We start from the raw sequence: 11,911 nt of genomic DNA, 5'->3' as shown, positions 1-11,911 counted from the left end.
AACTTGCAGCTACTGCAAAGTTTGCTTGGTGTGAAAATCAGCTCCATGAGTGGAGTCATTCTGCCAAAGATCTTTCTGATATTCCAAAGTAAACTCCAGATTTTGTCTGAAAAACTACATACTTATCTTGAGAAAGTAAGCTCTATTTCTAAATGCCCACTGTAATACAGTGTTAAAATGCTTCCATAACTTGAAGTAGAGCTTCACTGAACATCACAAGTTATTCATCTTCCAAAGTGAAGTAAGTGGAACAATCAAGTATGTGTTAGTTCTTTCTCAACATTTCGTAGTAAGAGGGTTTCTTGAATCATAGTTTCCTTTGAAAGTGTAGTGCATTCTTAGGCCCAAAACTCAACTTGCAGCTACTGCAACGTTTGTTAGGTGTGAACATCAGCTCCATGAGTGGAGTCATTCTGCCAAAGATCTTTCTGATACTCCAAATTAAACTACAGCTTTTGGCTGAAAAACTACATACTTATCTGTGGAGCGCCCCCGCCCATCACCTACAGCGCTCATCTTAAAGATGGCACCTAGCGGAAGCTCACTAAGCGCTCGAAGTTGTAAACAACTTCAAGGAAGTGGTGCGCGAGGAGCGTGGAGAGCACGGGAACATCACATGCAGCCAATCCCTACCCGAGAACTGATTTCCGCACAGGTGGACAACGTCCTGATTGGCCAGGGGCCCTTTATAAGGTCCTAGGGTTGGGGAGGAAGGAAAGAATTCCTGTATTCAGAACCTGGGGAAATAAAGTGCTGAAGAGAAGACCGTCTCCGGAGTCGTCAGTTGCGCGGCAGGGTTGTTGTAATTATTACTATCAAATAGCTACTACTTATTGAATACTTACCTTGACAATTATTTTATACGCATTATATTATTTAATCCTCATAGAAACTCTAAAAAAAATTAAACTTGTCTCCATTTTACAGATGGGAATACTTGGTTTTATGGGGGGAACATGGAAGAGCTGGGATTTGAACCCAGAATCTTAGTCATGATGTGTTCTGCTTTTTCTATGATATAAAATTCATAGTAAGAACAAAAGGAAAAACAACATCTTTATACCTTATGTTTCTCAAGAAGTAGCTTAGCTACTTCAATGTGGCCACACTGAATTGCATCCATGAAGGGGGTGACACCACAGTTGTCTCTGCAGTCTGGTTCATACTGGCACCTAGAGCCAAAGTGCAAGATAACAGCTGACAATATTTGCTGCTTCAAACCCCATGGACAGCTAATGCTGGATTTCCGGCAGGTGGAATGCATGCTTTAGCAATCACCCGTGACTCCTGAGCTCTCTCCCTCTTCTCCTCTTAGTATACAGACTGGGCTGAGTCTTCAGGAACATACTGATCTTCCCCAGCAAACCCATTCCCTCAACCTTCTCCATGCCATTTGATGGCACCTTCATCTCTACAACTTCTTATGCCAGAAGCCTTGAAGGCATCCCTGCTGTTGTCTTTTCTTTACCCCTCATAACTAATCAACTACCCAAATCTCTCAAGTCTACAGCCAAAATATTCTTAAAAATATGCCTCTTCCAGGACCAGCAGATGGTGTAATGGTTACGTTACGGGATGCCCACATGGTTGAACATGGTTCTGAGTCCTAGATTCAGTGGTTTAAAACTCATGCAGGGCGCATGTGCATGCATGCCCAAGATCCTGAGAGGAGAATGGAAAAGGGACTGTGGGGTGGCCATACCCCCGGGGAGGGTGATTTCTTGCTTTTTGCCTCTCTGTCTCTGTCTGTCCCACCAGCACATGTGCCCTATGGCAAAATTTTAAAAAGTCTCTTCCTTCTCATCTCTGCTTTCACCCCTTAACACCAAGTCAACAGGCAGTGGCCCCTCCTAACGTTATTTCCTCCTTGACTCTTGTCTGACTACTCCATTCTCCTTGGCAACCACAGTTCTTTCCCACAATGTAGTTGGATAAGGGCATTCCAGCTTAAAACCTTAAACTGCTCTCACTGAATGAGGGACAAATATCTTGACTCTCTGCACATCTCCCAGCATCTCTCAGCATAGTAACTGCTTCCTATAGCTGAGCACCTTCCTGTCTTTACAGGAAGCCCCAAACAGGGACTCAGCAGGCGTAAGGGCAGGAAGGCGCTCAGCTTTCATTCTTCTTGGGGTTAATCCCAAATCACCTTTCCCATCTATATCACTGTACTGACAATGACATGTAAAATCTTTGACAGCATTCATTTTCCCTTTCACTGTTTAGGCTTCAGCACATTCTGAACTTCTTTCAGTTTCTTAAATGTACTATTTTCCTCTGGCTCAAGAGCATCCATGGACGCTCCACTAGGAAGCCTGCCTTGCCTCTCACTGTTGACTCATTTGTATCCTTCCTTCCGATCAGAACGTAAATATTGCTTGCTCTGAGATTCCTTTCTCCTGGACCGTGTGCTCTTTATGTCTTGCTGCCACGGAGAACCTGTGATGCTGCATAAGGAGCACTGGCTTGCTGGACTTGTGCAGAGACGGTCATCACTCCACTCCTACCAGTCCCTGAGCTTCATGAGGGTGGAAACCAAGTCTGCCTTGTTTTTGTAGTGTCCCCTGCACCTACTACAGGTCTTAGTTTACATCAGGCATTTGAGTAAATACATGACTATTCTTGAATAGAGAAATGGATGATTTTGCCGCTAAAATCTTTTCCCATGTTTATCAGCTACTTTTGTTTTATATTCTTTATCTGCTTATGTCCTCTCATTTTTAATTGCCCCCTTCTTTTCTTTTCTTTTTTTTTTTTTTTAAGGTTTGTACCATAGGGTACATGCACTTCCAGGAAAGTGAGAAATCAACCCCCTTCCAAGAAGGAATGGCCACATCTCAGTCCTTTCTCCTCCATTCTCCTCCTGGGATTTTGTGCATGTACATATGTGCACCTGGCATGAGTTTCAAGCTGCCAAGTCTAGGACTTGAACCACGGTCGGGCATTGCCTTGACCACTATGCCACCTCCTGGCCCTCAACTTCCTTTTTTTTTTAAGATGGCCAGAGGGACCAGCAGATGGCATAATGGTTACATTGCCGGACTCCCATGTAGTCAACGGTGGTTTGAGTCTCAGATCTGGTGACTTAGACTCATTCCAGGTGGGTGTGGGTGTGGGTTCTAGGACTTGAACCACGGTCGGGCATTGCCTTGACCACTATGCCACCTCCTGGCCCTCAACTTCCTTTTTTTTTTAAGATGGCCAGAGGGACCAGCAGATGGCATAATGGTTACATTGCCGGACTCCCATGTAGTCAACGGTGGTTTGAGTCTCAGATCTGGTGACTTAGACTCATTCCAGGTGGGTGTGGGTGTGGGTGCATGCCCAAGATCTAAAGAGGAGAACGGAGAAGGGATTGTGGTGTGGCCATCCCCCTTGGAGAGGGGGTGTGATCTCTCACTTTCTGTCTCTCTGATAAGTGCACATACCCTATAGCAAAAATCTCTCTCAAAAAAAAAAAAAAAACAAAAAAAAACAAAAAAAAAAACCACCCACTCCAGGTGAGTGTCTGTGCATGCTCAAGATCCCAAGAGGAGAATGGAAAAGGGATTGCAGCATGGCCATGCCACTGAGGTGAGATTTCTCATTTTCACTCTGTCTCTCCATCTCTCTGGTGAGTGCACACCTCCTATAACAAAAATCTGTCTTTTTAAAAAAAATTTTTTTTGAGAGTTTTTTGCTATAGGGTGCATGCATGCGCTCGCCAGAAAGACAGAGAGAGACAGAGAGACAGAAAGTGAGACATTACCCCCGACCCCCCCAAGGGGGATGGCACGTGGCAATCCCTTCTCCTCCATTCTCCTCTTGGGATCTTGGGCACGCACGCACACACTGGGTTTGAGTTAAAGCCACTGGGTCTGGGACTCGAACCACGGTTGACTACATGGGAGTCCAGCGACATAGCCATTATGCTAACTGCTGGTCCCTCAAAAATCTGTCTTTTAAAAAAAAGTTGCCAGAGGATGCATGTGCTTGCCAGGGAAGAAGAGAGAAAGCATCCCCTAATGGGGTGTGTTTATGCCTCAATCCCTTCTTCATTTCTCCATCCTGTTAGGATTTGGGGCATACATGCACATGTGCTTGGTGAGATTTTCAAGTTGCCAGGGCCAGGATTTGAACTGTGGCTGGTCAACCATGTGGGATCTGGCTCCCTTATGCATCAGGCCACAGGGCTGGCCTAGGAAGCTTACATTCTTTTTTTTTTTGGGGGGGGGGCGGGAGGTTTTTCTATAGGGCATGTGCGCTAGCCAGAAAGAAAGAGACAGACAGAAAGCGAGAAATTACTCTCCAGGGGGGATGGCCACACTGCAATCCCTTCTCCTCCATTCTCCTCTCGAGATCTTGGGCACGTGCGCACACACGTTAGTGTGAGTTTAAGCCACCGGGTCTGGGACTCAAACCGCGGTCAGCTACATGGGAGTCCAGCAACACAGCCATTATGCTAACTGCTGGTCCCTGAAAGCTTACATTCTTAACAATGTATCTGAGCTCTTTATGTAGCACCAATATTAAATCTTTGTCATAACTAACAAGTAAATTCCCAATGTGCTTTTTGTTCTTACCTCTCAAGAAGGACTTCTACTGCCTCTAAACAGCCATGCATTGCTGGGAGAAGAGAGTTAAGAATTAGGCTTTTTAGTGTATATATGAAATGCTTATTTCCTTCTGGCTCTGCTCTCTGTCTCTTCCTTTTAATTATGACTAGAAAAATTTAAAATGTAACTGGCTAAGTGGTAAGAAATAACGGTTTCACTGTACACGTACACAGCCGATACTTGATTATCTTATGTTTAGGAGCACTTTCATGGCAAACTTTCTTTTTTTTTTTCCAAAGAATTATTTATCTTTATTTATTTATTTTTAAAGGATTATTATTTATTTATTTATTTATTTATTTATTTATTTATTTATTTTAATTTGACTACAGAGGGATAGAAAGAGAGAGAGAGAAAGTAAGCCACCAGGTCCAGGATTTGAACCATAGTTGGCCATGTGGGAGTCCAGCGGCCTTAACCACCACACCACCTGCCAGCTCCCCACGGCAAACTTTCAATCCTTACTTTTGTGCTACAAATTCATGAGACTATTCAGTTTCTTCCCAGAAAATGCAAAACATTTCAGTAGTAATCCATGAAAAAATAACTAAGAATTAAATTCTTCTACTAAAACAATTATACTTTTTTTTTTCTTTTTTCAGAGAGTTTTTTGCTATAGGGTGTGTGAGCTCGCCAGAGAGAGACAGAGAGACAGAAAGTGAGAAATCACCCCCCAAGGGGGGATGGCCACACAGCAATCCCTTCTCCTCCATTCTCCTCTCGGGATCTTGGGCATGCACACACACGCGCCTGGCGTGACTTTAAGCCACTGGGTCTGGGACTCAAACTGCAATCGACTACATGGGATCCAGCGACACAGCCATTACGCTAACTGCTGGTCCCAAACAACCATACTTAATAAAGATTTTGACTATCTGTTCTCCACTATTTTGAGTGGATGGTAGGGTGCTGACTTTTCTCCAGTGCAGTAAGTGGGGGAGGAAGCTGGTCATAAAATTAATGAGCTAGAGAAAAACTTTAAAAATTTTTTTCCCAGCGACACAGGCCAGAGAGAGAGAGAGAGTGAGAGAGAGAGAGAGAGAGGGAGAGGTGCACAGAGAATGGAAGAGGAAGAAAGCACCTCCCAGTGGGGCAGTTAAGCCGTAATTCTTTTTCTCCCATTTTTCTATCCTGTTGAGATTTTGGACATGCACACATAAGCGCCTGGTATGTTTTTCAAGCCTCTGGGACTGGGATTTGAACTGTGCAGACAGTCATGTGAGATCTGGCTCCCTTAACACTTGGCTATAAGCTGGCTTGAGAAGTTTCTCTCACAAAGCTATTAAAAAAAAAATCCTTGGTGGGGCCGGCAGATGGCGTGGTGGTTAAGGTGCTAGACTTCTCACATGGGAAGGTGGTTAAGGTGCTGGACTCCTCACGTGGGAACCAAGGTTCGAGTCCTGGACTTGGCAGCTTGCTTTCTTGCTTTCCTTCTCTCTAGTCAAAATTTAAAAATGATGATAATAATAATGATAATAATAATAAATAAAAGTAAATAAATAACTATAAAAAAATTTCATTGATCCCTACCTGCCAACTGTGGCTAAAGAGTAACCATATGCGTATTTCCTAAAATATATCATGTTACAGGTATTGATTTTTTAGTGAAACTAAAAGCCCTGTGTCTTAGTTCAGTGTACAGGTTAGTATCCCTCATGTGAAAAGCTTGAGACCAGAAATATTTCAGATTTTGGATTATTTGCATCAACTTAATGAGATATCTTGGGGTGTGGGACCCAAGTCTAAACATAAAATTTGTTTATGTTTTCTGATATATATAACCAGACAGTAATTTTATACAGTGCTTTTGTATTGTAGTGTTTGACTGTGATCTATCATGTAAGGCCAGGTGTGAAATTTTCCACTTTGGTGTCATGTCAGTGCATAAAAAATTACAGATTTTGGACTTTTTGATTAGGGATGCTCAACCTGTATTATCCAGAAGCCTAAAGGCTATTTTCTATATTTCTTGATCTGGATTCTTGGGCTCCTTAATTTCAGCTTCTCATGGTACAGCAATTTTATTCTTTTACTAATGAAAAATAATCTATAAATAGATCATTCAGAATTAAGAATCACTACTCTAAACAATGAGAACTGTATTTTAAGTATACATTTGGCATCATCACTAGGTAAGTCAAATACACTTGGGTCCATATATTTCATTATAAGCACCTATATTTGTTTACATAGTGCTCTACAGTAGGTTAGACAACAGGGCCATTCTTTTCCTCCTGTCGTTAATAATAGCAATGTGACAAAGATACAGAAAATAGCAGCAATGAGTTATTTTGTTTTCTCTATGTGCCAAGCACTGACTAGGAATCTCATGTGTGTTGTGCTCCTTAAACACTACAACTATCCTGTGACATGGCCCTTATCACTATCACTTTGCTGATGAGGAAACTTACTCAAGAGACTAAGTTCCTTGCTCAAGGTCAAGGACTTCATAAAAAAATAAAACCAGTTTACTGTCTAACTAATTAGGAGAAGACAGATATACATGAAGAGTAACCTAAGACAAAGACAACCATGCTGACCAAGTTACATTAACTTTAGAAACTAATTGTATTAATGCAACTGGCAGGTGGCATGGTAGTTAAAGGCACTAGAGTCCCACAAGGCCGACTATGGTTCGAGTCCCAGACCTGGTGGCTTGCTGTCTCGCTTTCCCTTTCTCTCTCTGTCTCTGTCTGGTCACATTAAAAAATAGTAACAAATGGAATTAAATAAATAATTCAGAATTAAGAATCACTACTCTAAACAATGAGAACTGTATTTTAAGTATACATTTGGCATCATCACTAGGTAAGTCAAATACACTTGGGTCCATATATTTCATTATAAGCACCTATATTTGTTTACATAGTGCTCTACAGTAGGTTAGACAACAGGGCCATTCTTTTCCTCCTGTCGTTAATAATAGCAATGTGACAAAGATACAGAAAATAGCAGCAATGAGTTATTTTGTTTTCTCTATGTGCCAAGCACTGACTAGGAATCTCATGTGTGTTGTGCTCCTTAAACACTACAACTATCCTGTGACATGGCCCTTATCACTATCACTTTGCTGATGAGGAAACTTACTCAAGAGACTAAGTTCCTTGCTCAAGGTCAAGGACTTCATAAAAAAATAAAACCAGTTTACTGTCTAACTAATTAGGAGAAGACAGATATACATGAAGAGTAACCTAAGACAAAGACAACCATGCTGACCAAGTTACATTAACTTTAGAAACTAATTGTATTAATGCAACTGGCAGGTGGCATGGTAGTTAAAGGCACTAGAGTCCCACAAGGCCGACTATGGTTCGAGTCCCAGACCTGGTGGCTTGCTGTCTCGCTTTCCCTTTCTCTCTCTGTCTCTGTCTGGTCACATTAAAAAATAGTAACAAATGGAATTAAATAAATAAATAATTCTTTAAAAAAATAAAAAAGAAACTAATTGTATGCCAAAAGGTAACAAGAGGCTCTTATTCCTTGTCCTGTATTTCCCAAAACCCTTTATTCCTGGTGAGTAACTTCATCAAGACAATACTGGGTAGTGCTGGGCGAGGCAGGCTGCCTATGTGTTCGGGCTTGCCTGCAGAGCTGTAAGCTGTACCTGCTGTGTGCAGAGGAGTTCTTCTAATTTTGCTTTCTGTCTTCCAGGCATCTGGGCAGACAGTGAGCAAGTACCAGAGGATCTGAGGGTGGCCTTCTCGACTGGCAATGTGAAAACTGCTCCAGCCATCTTTGTTCTTCAGGAGGGGGTTGGCACCATGTTCCACAAGCTCCTGGATCACCTCAAGATCCTTTCCTGTGCAAGCCATCATCAGAGGAGTCCTAAGTCAACCAGGACAAGCTGTCAGATGCAAGGCAGCAGAAGACAACAGAAGCAAGGGGCCAGGCCTTCAGAAAATACACATTCTTGGTACAGATGGAAAACTTAAGATTCTGGGGTCTGAGAGGCAGGAGAACAACTTTGACTGGCAACTCCTCTGCCTGCTGTGAGGACCCTGGGAGAAATGTAAAGGGGAAAACAATTCTGATGAATATGTAACTATGGGGGCTGGGGGCAGGGGACCTGGGATACAAAGCTGCCTATAAGCGAATTGACAGGACAGCAGTGAATCGGAACATAGGTAAATAAAACCACAGACAAATCGGATCACGAACACAACCATATCTACTTCCCATCCCCAGTGGGGAAGGTATACTTTGTTTAATTATCTGTCTCCTATTTTTTATTTGTGTAAGATCAGGAATCACTTGAAAATAGAAACTTCATTATGTTATAAACTTAAGGGGCCAGCAGTTGGTGTGGTGGTTAAAGGCACTGGATTCCCACATGGCTGATCAAATCCTGAACCTGGTGGCTTGCTTTCACACTTTCCCTCTCTCTGTCTCTCTCTGATCAAACTGGAAAATAATAATAAAGTTAAATAATTCTTAAAAATAAATAAATAATTATACTTAAGAAGTTAAGAATCAGGGCCAGCAGGTAGCATGGTGGTTAAGGCCCTGGATTCCCCCATGCATGGTTGAGTTTCAGACATACAGCTTGCTTTCTCAATCTCTCTCTGGTCAAATTGAATAATAATAATAATAATTAATAAACAAATAATTATTTTTTAAAAAAGGAAGTTAAGAACCTCTGAAGAGCCTGATACTCTGTGTGTGTGTATATATTTTTTTCTTTTTTTAAAGTTTTTTTTTTTGCCAGGGGCATCTGAGCTTGTTAGAGACAGAGAAAGAGAGAGAAAGTACCCTCCCTCCATGAGGGATGGTCACTTTGCAAGCCCATCTCTTTTCCCTCTTTTTGGAATTTTGGGCACATATGCACACATGCCTGGCAGGCAGTGTGTTTTTCAGGCATCTGGTTGGGAACTCAAACCATGGAATCAGCCATGTGGGATCCAGCTACTTTAACCACCATGGACTAAAAAATTATGTTGGGTCCCTGCCTGGCTGGATCCCAAATAGCTAACTGATACAGTTTGAGTCCCAGACCCAGTCCCAGAGCAGGACCTGAGAAACACGTCAGGCACATGTGGACGTGGGTCCAAAATCCTGAAAGGAAGGACAAAGAAAAGCTTACACAGTGACCATCCTTCATTGCAGCTGGTTTCTCTGTCTTATATATTATTTGGCAAAACTGAAAAAAAAAAAAAAAAGAACAAAAACAAAAGAAACTGATGTCACCTAATAAACGAAATCATGCATTTCATCTTTGTGATGGTAAGCTGAGTATCTTGATTATCCTGACTGGATGCAAGGTTGCACACGTGATAAAACTACACATTGCCTTACACACAGGTGCATGTTAACTGACGAAATCTGAGTAAGTCTGATTGTGACAATTCGATGAAAACAATGCAATTGGCTGGGAACCAGCAGTTAGCGTAATGGCTATGTCGCTGGACTCCCACGTAGTCGACCGCGGTTCGTGTCCAGACCCGGTGGCTTAAAACTCACGCCGGGCGTGTGTGCGTACGTGCCCAAGATCCCGAGAGGAGAATGGAGGAGAAGGGATTGCGGCGTGACCATCCCCCCTGGGGGGTGAGTTTTCGCTTTCTGTCTCTATGTCTCTCTCTGTCTGGCGAGCTCACGCGCCCTACAGTGAAAATCTCTCAAAAAAAAAAAAATGCAATTGGTGATAGTAATTTAGCTAGATGTTCCCAGAAGAATATGACATCCTGGGCCTACATGTAGTTCACGCAATTCATTAATTGCATTCTGTTCGAATATATTCTATATTGCTCTCTGCCTCACAAAGGTTAGTGACTGCCCTGATTAAAGTTAACCCCACAAGGAAAAGGACATAGTGGGCTATAGGTGCACTATAGGGGAAAGCTGAGGTAAATTGAACTTGCCCTTGAGCAAGCCTGGGATGAGAACGAGGAGCTGAGGAAACCTACAGTCTAGAGGAGGGTACCCGGAAACGTTGGCTTTTGCTGGGAATCGCAAGGCGGGTATCTTTCTGTAACCCCGCCACCTACCAGTCGGCCTTCTTCAGACAGTCGACCGCTGCCCCACAGCCCAGCAGGTAGCGTACGCAATCCGGGTGGCCCATGGAGGCAGCCTCGTGCAGAGGCCTCTTGTAGTCTCGGTTGGCGACCTCGATGTCCATACCCCAGACCTCGACCAGATAGGCCAGGATGTCCCGATGCCCATGGCGGGCAGCGCAGTGCAGCAGGGTGTCCCCTGCTGGTCCCGGGCAGCCTCTAGCTGGCCCCAGACAGCCTTCCGCCGCCTGCAGCTCTTCCTGCAGGGCATGCAGCCGGCCCTCCTGCACCAGCCGGCAGAGGTGCCGTAAATCCCCGGGCGGAGCCATCGCTGTGGGAGGGACGCCCAATCCGAGCGCTCCACCCCTGGGATCCAGTGGCCGGCATGGGCGTGGCTGACAGCAGGCGGAGGCTTCCGCTTCCTGCTTGTGAACCTCCCCCAAGGGCGACTCCCAGGGCTGCCACCCCCGGGTCCGACCCTATTATGCCCCTCTTCCGCCCATCTACGGGTGGGAGCAGCAGAGGTCCCTAGCGTAAGGTGGTGATTCCCCAGGAAGCAGAAGGACAGTGCCACCACGCTGGAGGACAGTTCTCTAGCGGTCCAGGTGCGCCTTCCCAGATGCTTCGAACCACGGTTCCGAGAGCGCACGCGGCTCCCGGGACTCCGCGCGTTGGTTGGCCTGGAGTTACTCCCTGCGGGGGTGTGTTGAGGGCCGAAAACTTAAGGGAATGGAGTGACCTGCTCCACCGGGAGGCCCTGAAGCGGGCCAGGGGGGCCGGGGCAGGCGCGCATAGTCTAGCTCAGCGGCCTGACCTGCACTGCGCCCGGCAGGAATGTGGCCCAGTCTCCACGGCCGCAGCCTGTCGAGCACAGGTTGACAGCAGCAGGGACGAGCGCGGGGCCGTGGGGAGGCTCGGTGTTCCGGTGCTCCGCCTCCAATCTGCCTTCCTTTGCAGCAGCTGAGACCCGGGAGATCGAAGAACTGTGGGAAAGTTTCCCCTCTCCCCCTGGGCCCCAGCGGAAGCGCGAGCGGGGCGTGGCTCGCTCCCGGTGGCCCGCGACGCCTCCTATGATGTGCGTTTCGATTGGTCGGAGGGACCGTCTGTCAACAAGGCCTCTCCAGTCCTGCGTTTCTCTCTATTGGTCGCCGGGGCCGTCTATCAGCTCCGGCGGCGGGCGCTTCCCGGGCAGCGACGGGGTGGAGCCGGAGGAGGAAGTCGGCGGCTGTGTTGGGCTATCTGTCCGCGAGGAGGAGGAGCTCGCTGCAGGGACGCAGGGCTGGGCAGCCGGCAGCAGCAGCCGCCGGGGGGGGGGGGGCGGGGCGCGGC

At 45.4% G+C, this 11,911-nt stretch overlaps 2 protein-coding genes across 7 annotated transcripts in view; one reads left to right on the top strand and one right to left on the bottom strand.

Moving 5' to 3' along the window:
• Positions 1-11,063, bottom strand: part of ANKRD16 (ankyrin repeat domain 16) — a 34,947-nt gene extending 23,884 nt beyond the window's left edge. For both annotated transcript variants that reach the window (XM_006150063.3, XM_027772474.1), the window contains exons 1-4: positions 10,577-11,063; positions 8,200-8,420; positions 4,563-4,605; positions 1,064-1,172 (exon numbers count right to left, since the gene is read on the bottom strand). In XM_006150063.3, coding sequence (XP_006150125.1) covers positions 1,064-1,172; positions 4,563-4,605; positions 8,200-8,420; positions 10,577-10,911 — 708 coding nt within the window. In that variant the 5' untranslated portion in view covers positions 10,912-11,063. The remainder of the gene's footprint in view (positions 1-1,063; positions 1,173-4,562; positions 4,606-8,199; positions 8,421-10,576) is intronic.
• Position 11,064: 1 nt separating this feature from the next.
• Positions 11,065-11,911, top strand: part of FBH1 (F-box DNA helicase 1) — a 66,402-nt gene continuing 65,555 nt past the window's right edge. For 2 of the 5 annotated variants that reach the window (XM_006150068.3, XM_027772472.1), the window contains exon 1: positions 11,071-11,187. Coding sequence is in view for 3 of the 5 variants with exons in the window: in XM_027772470.1 (XP_027628271.1) it covers positions 11,653-11,883 (231 nt within the window). In the remaining 2 variants the exon portion in view is untranslated. The other 3 variants (XM_027772470.1, XM_006150066.3, XM_006150067.3) reach the window with 3 other exon arrangements.

This window comes from Tupaia chinensis, unplaced genomic scaffold, assembly GCF_000334495.1.
Source record: "Tupaia chinensis unplaced genomic scaffold, TupChi_1.0 Scaffold000275_1, whole genome shotgun sequence".
NCBI lineage: Eukaryota > Metazoa > Chordata > Mammalia > Scandentia > Tupaiidae > Tupaia > Tupaia belangeri.
The sequence above is the reverse complement of the archived record's forward strand: the minus strand, read 5'-3'. Positions and strand labels throughout refer to the sequence as shown.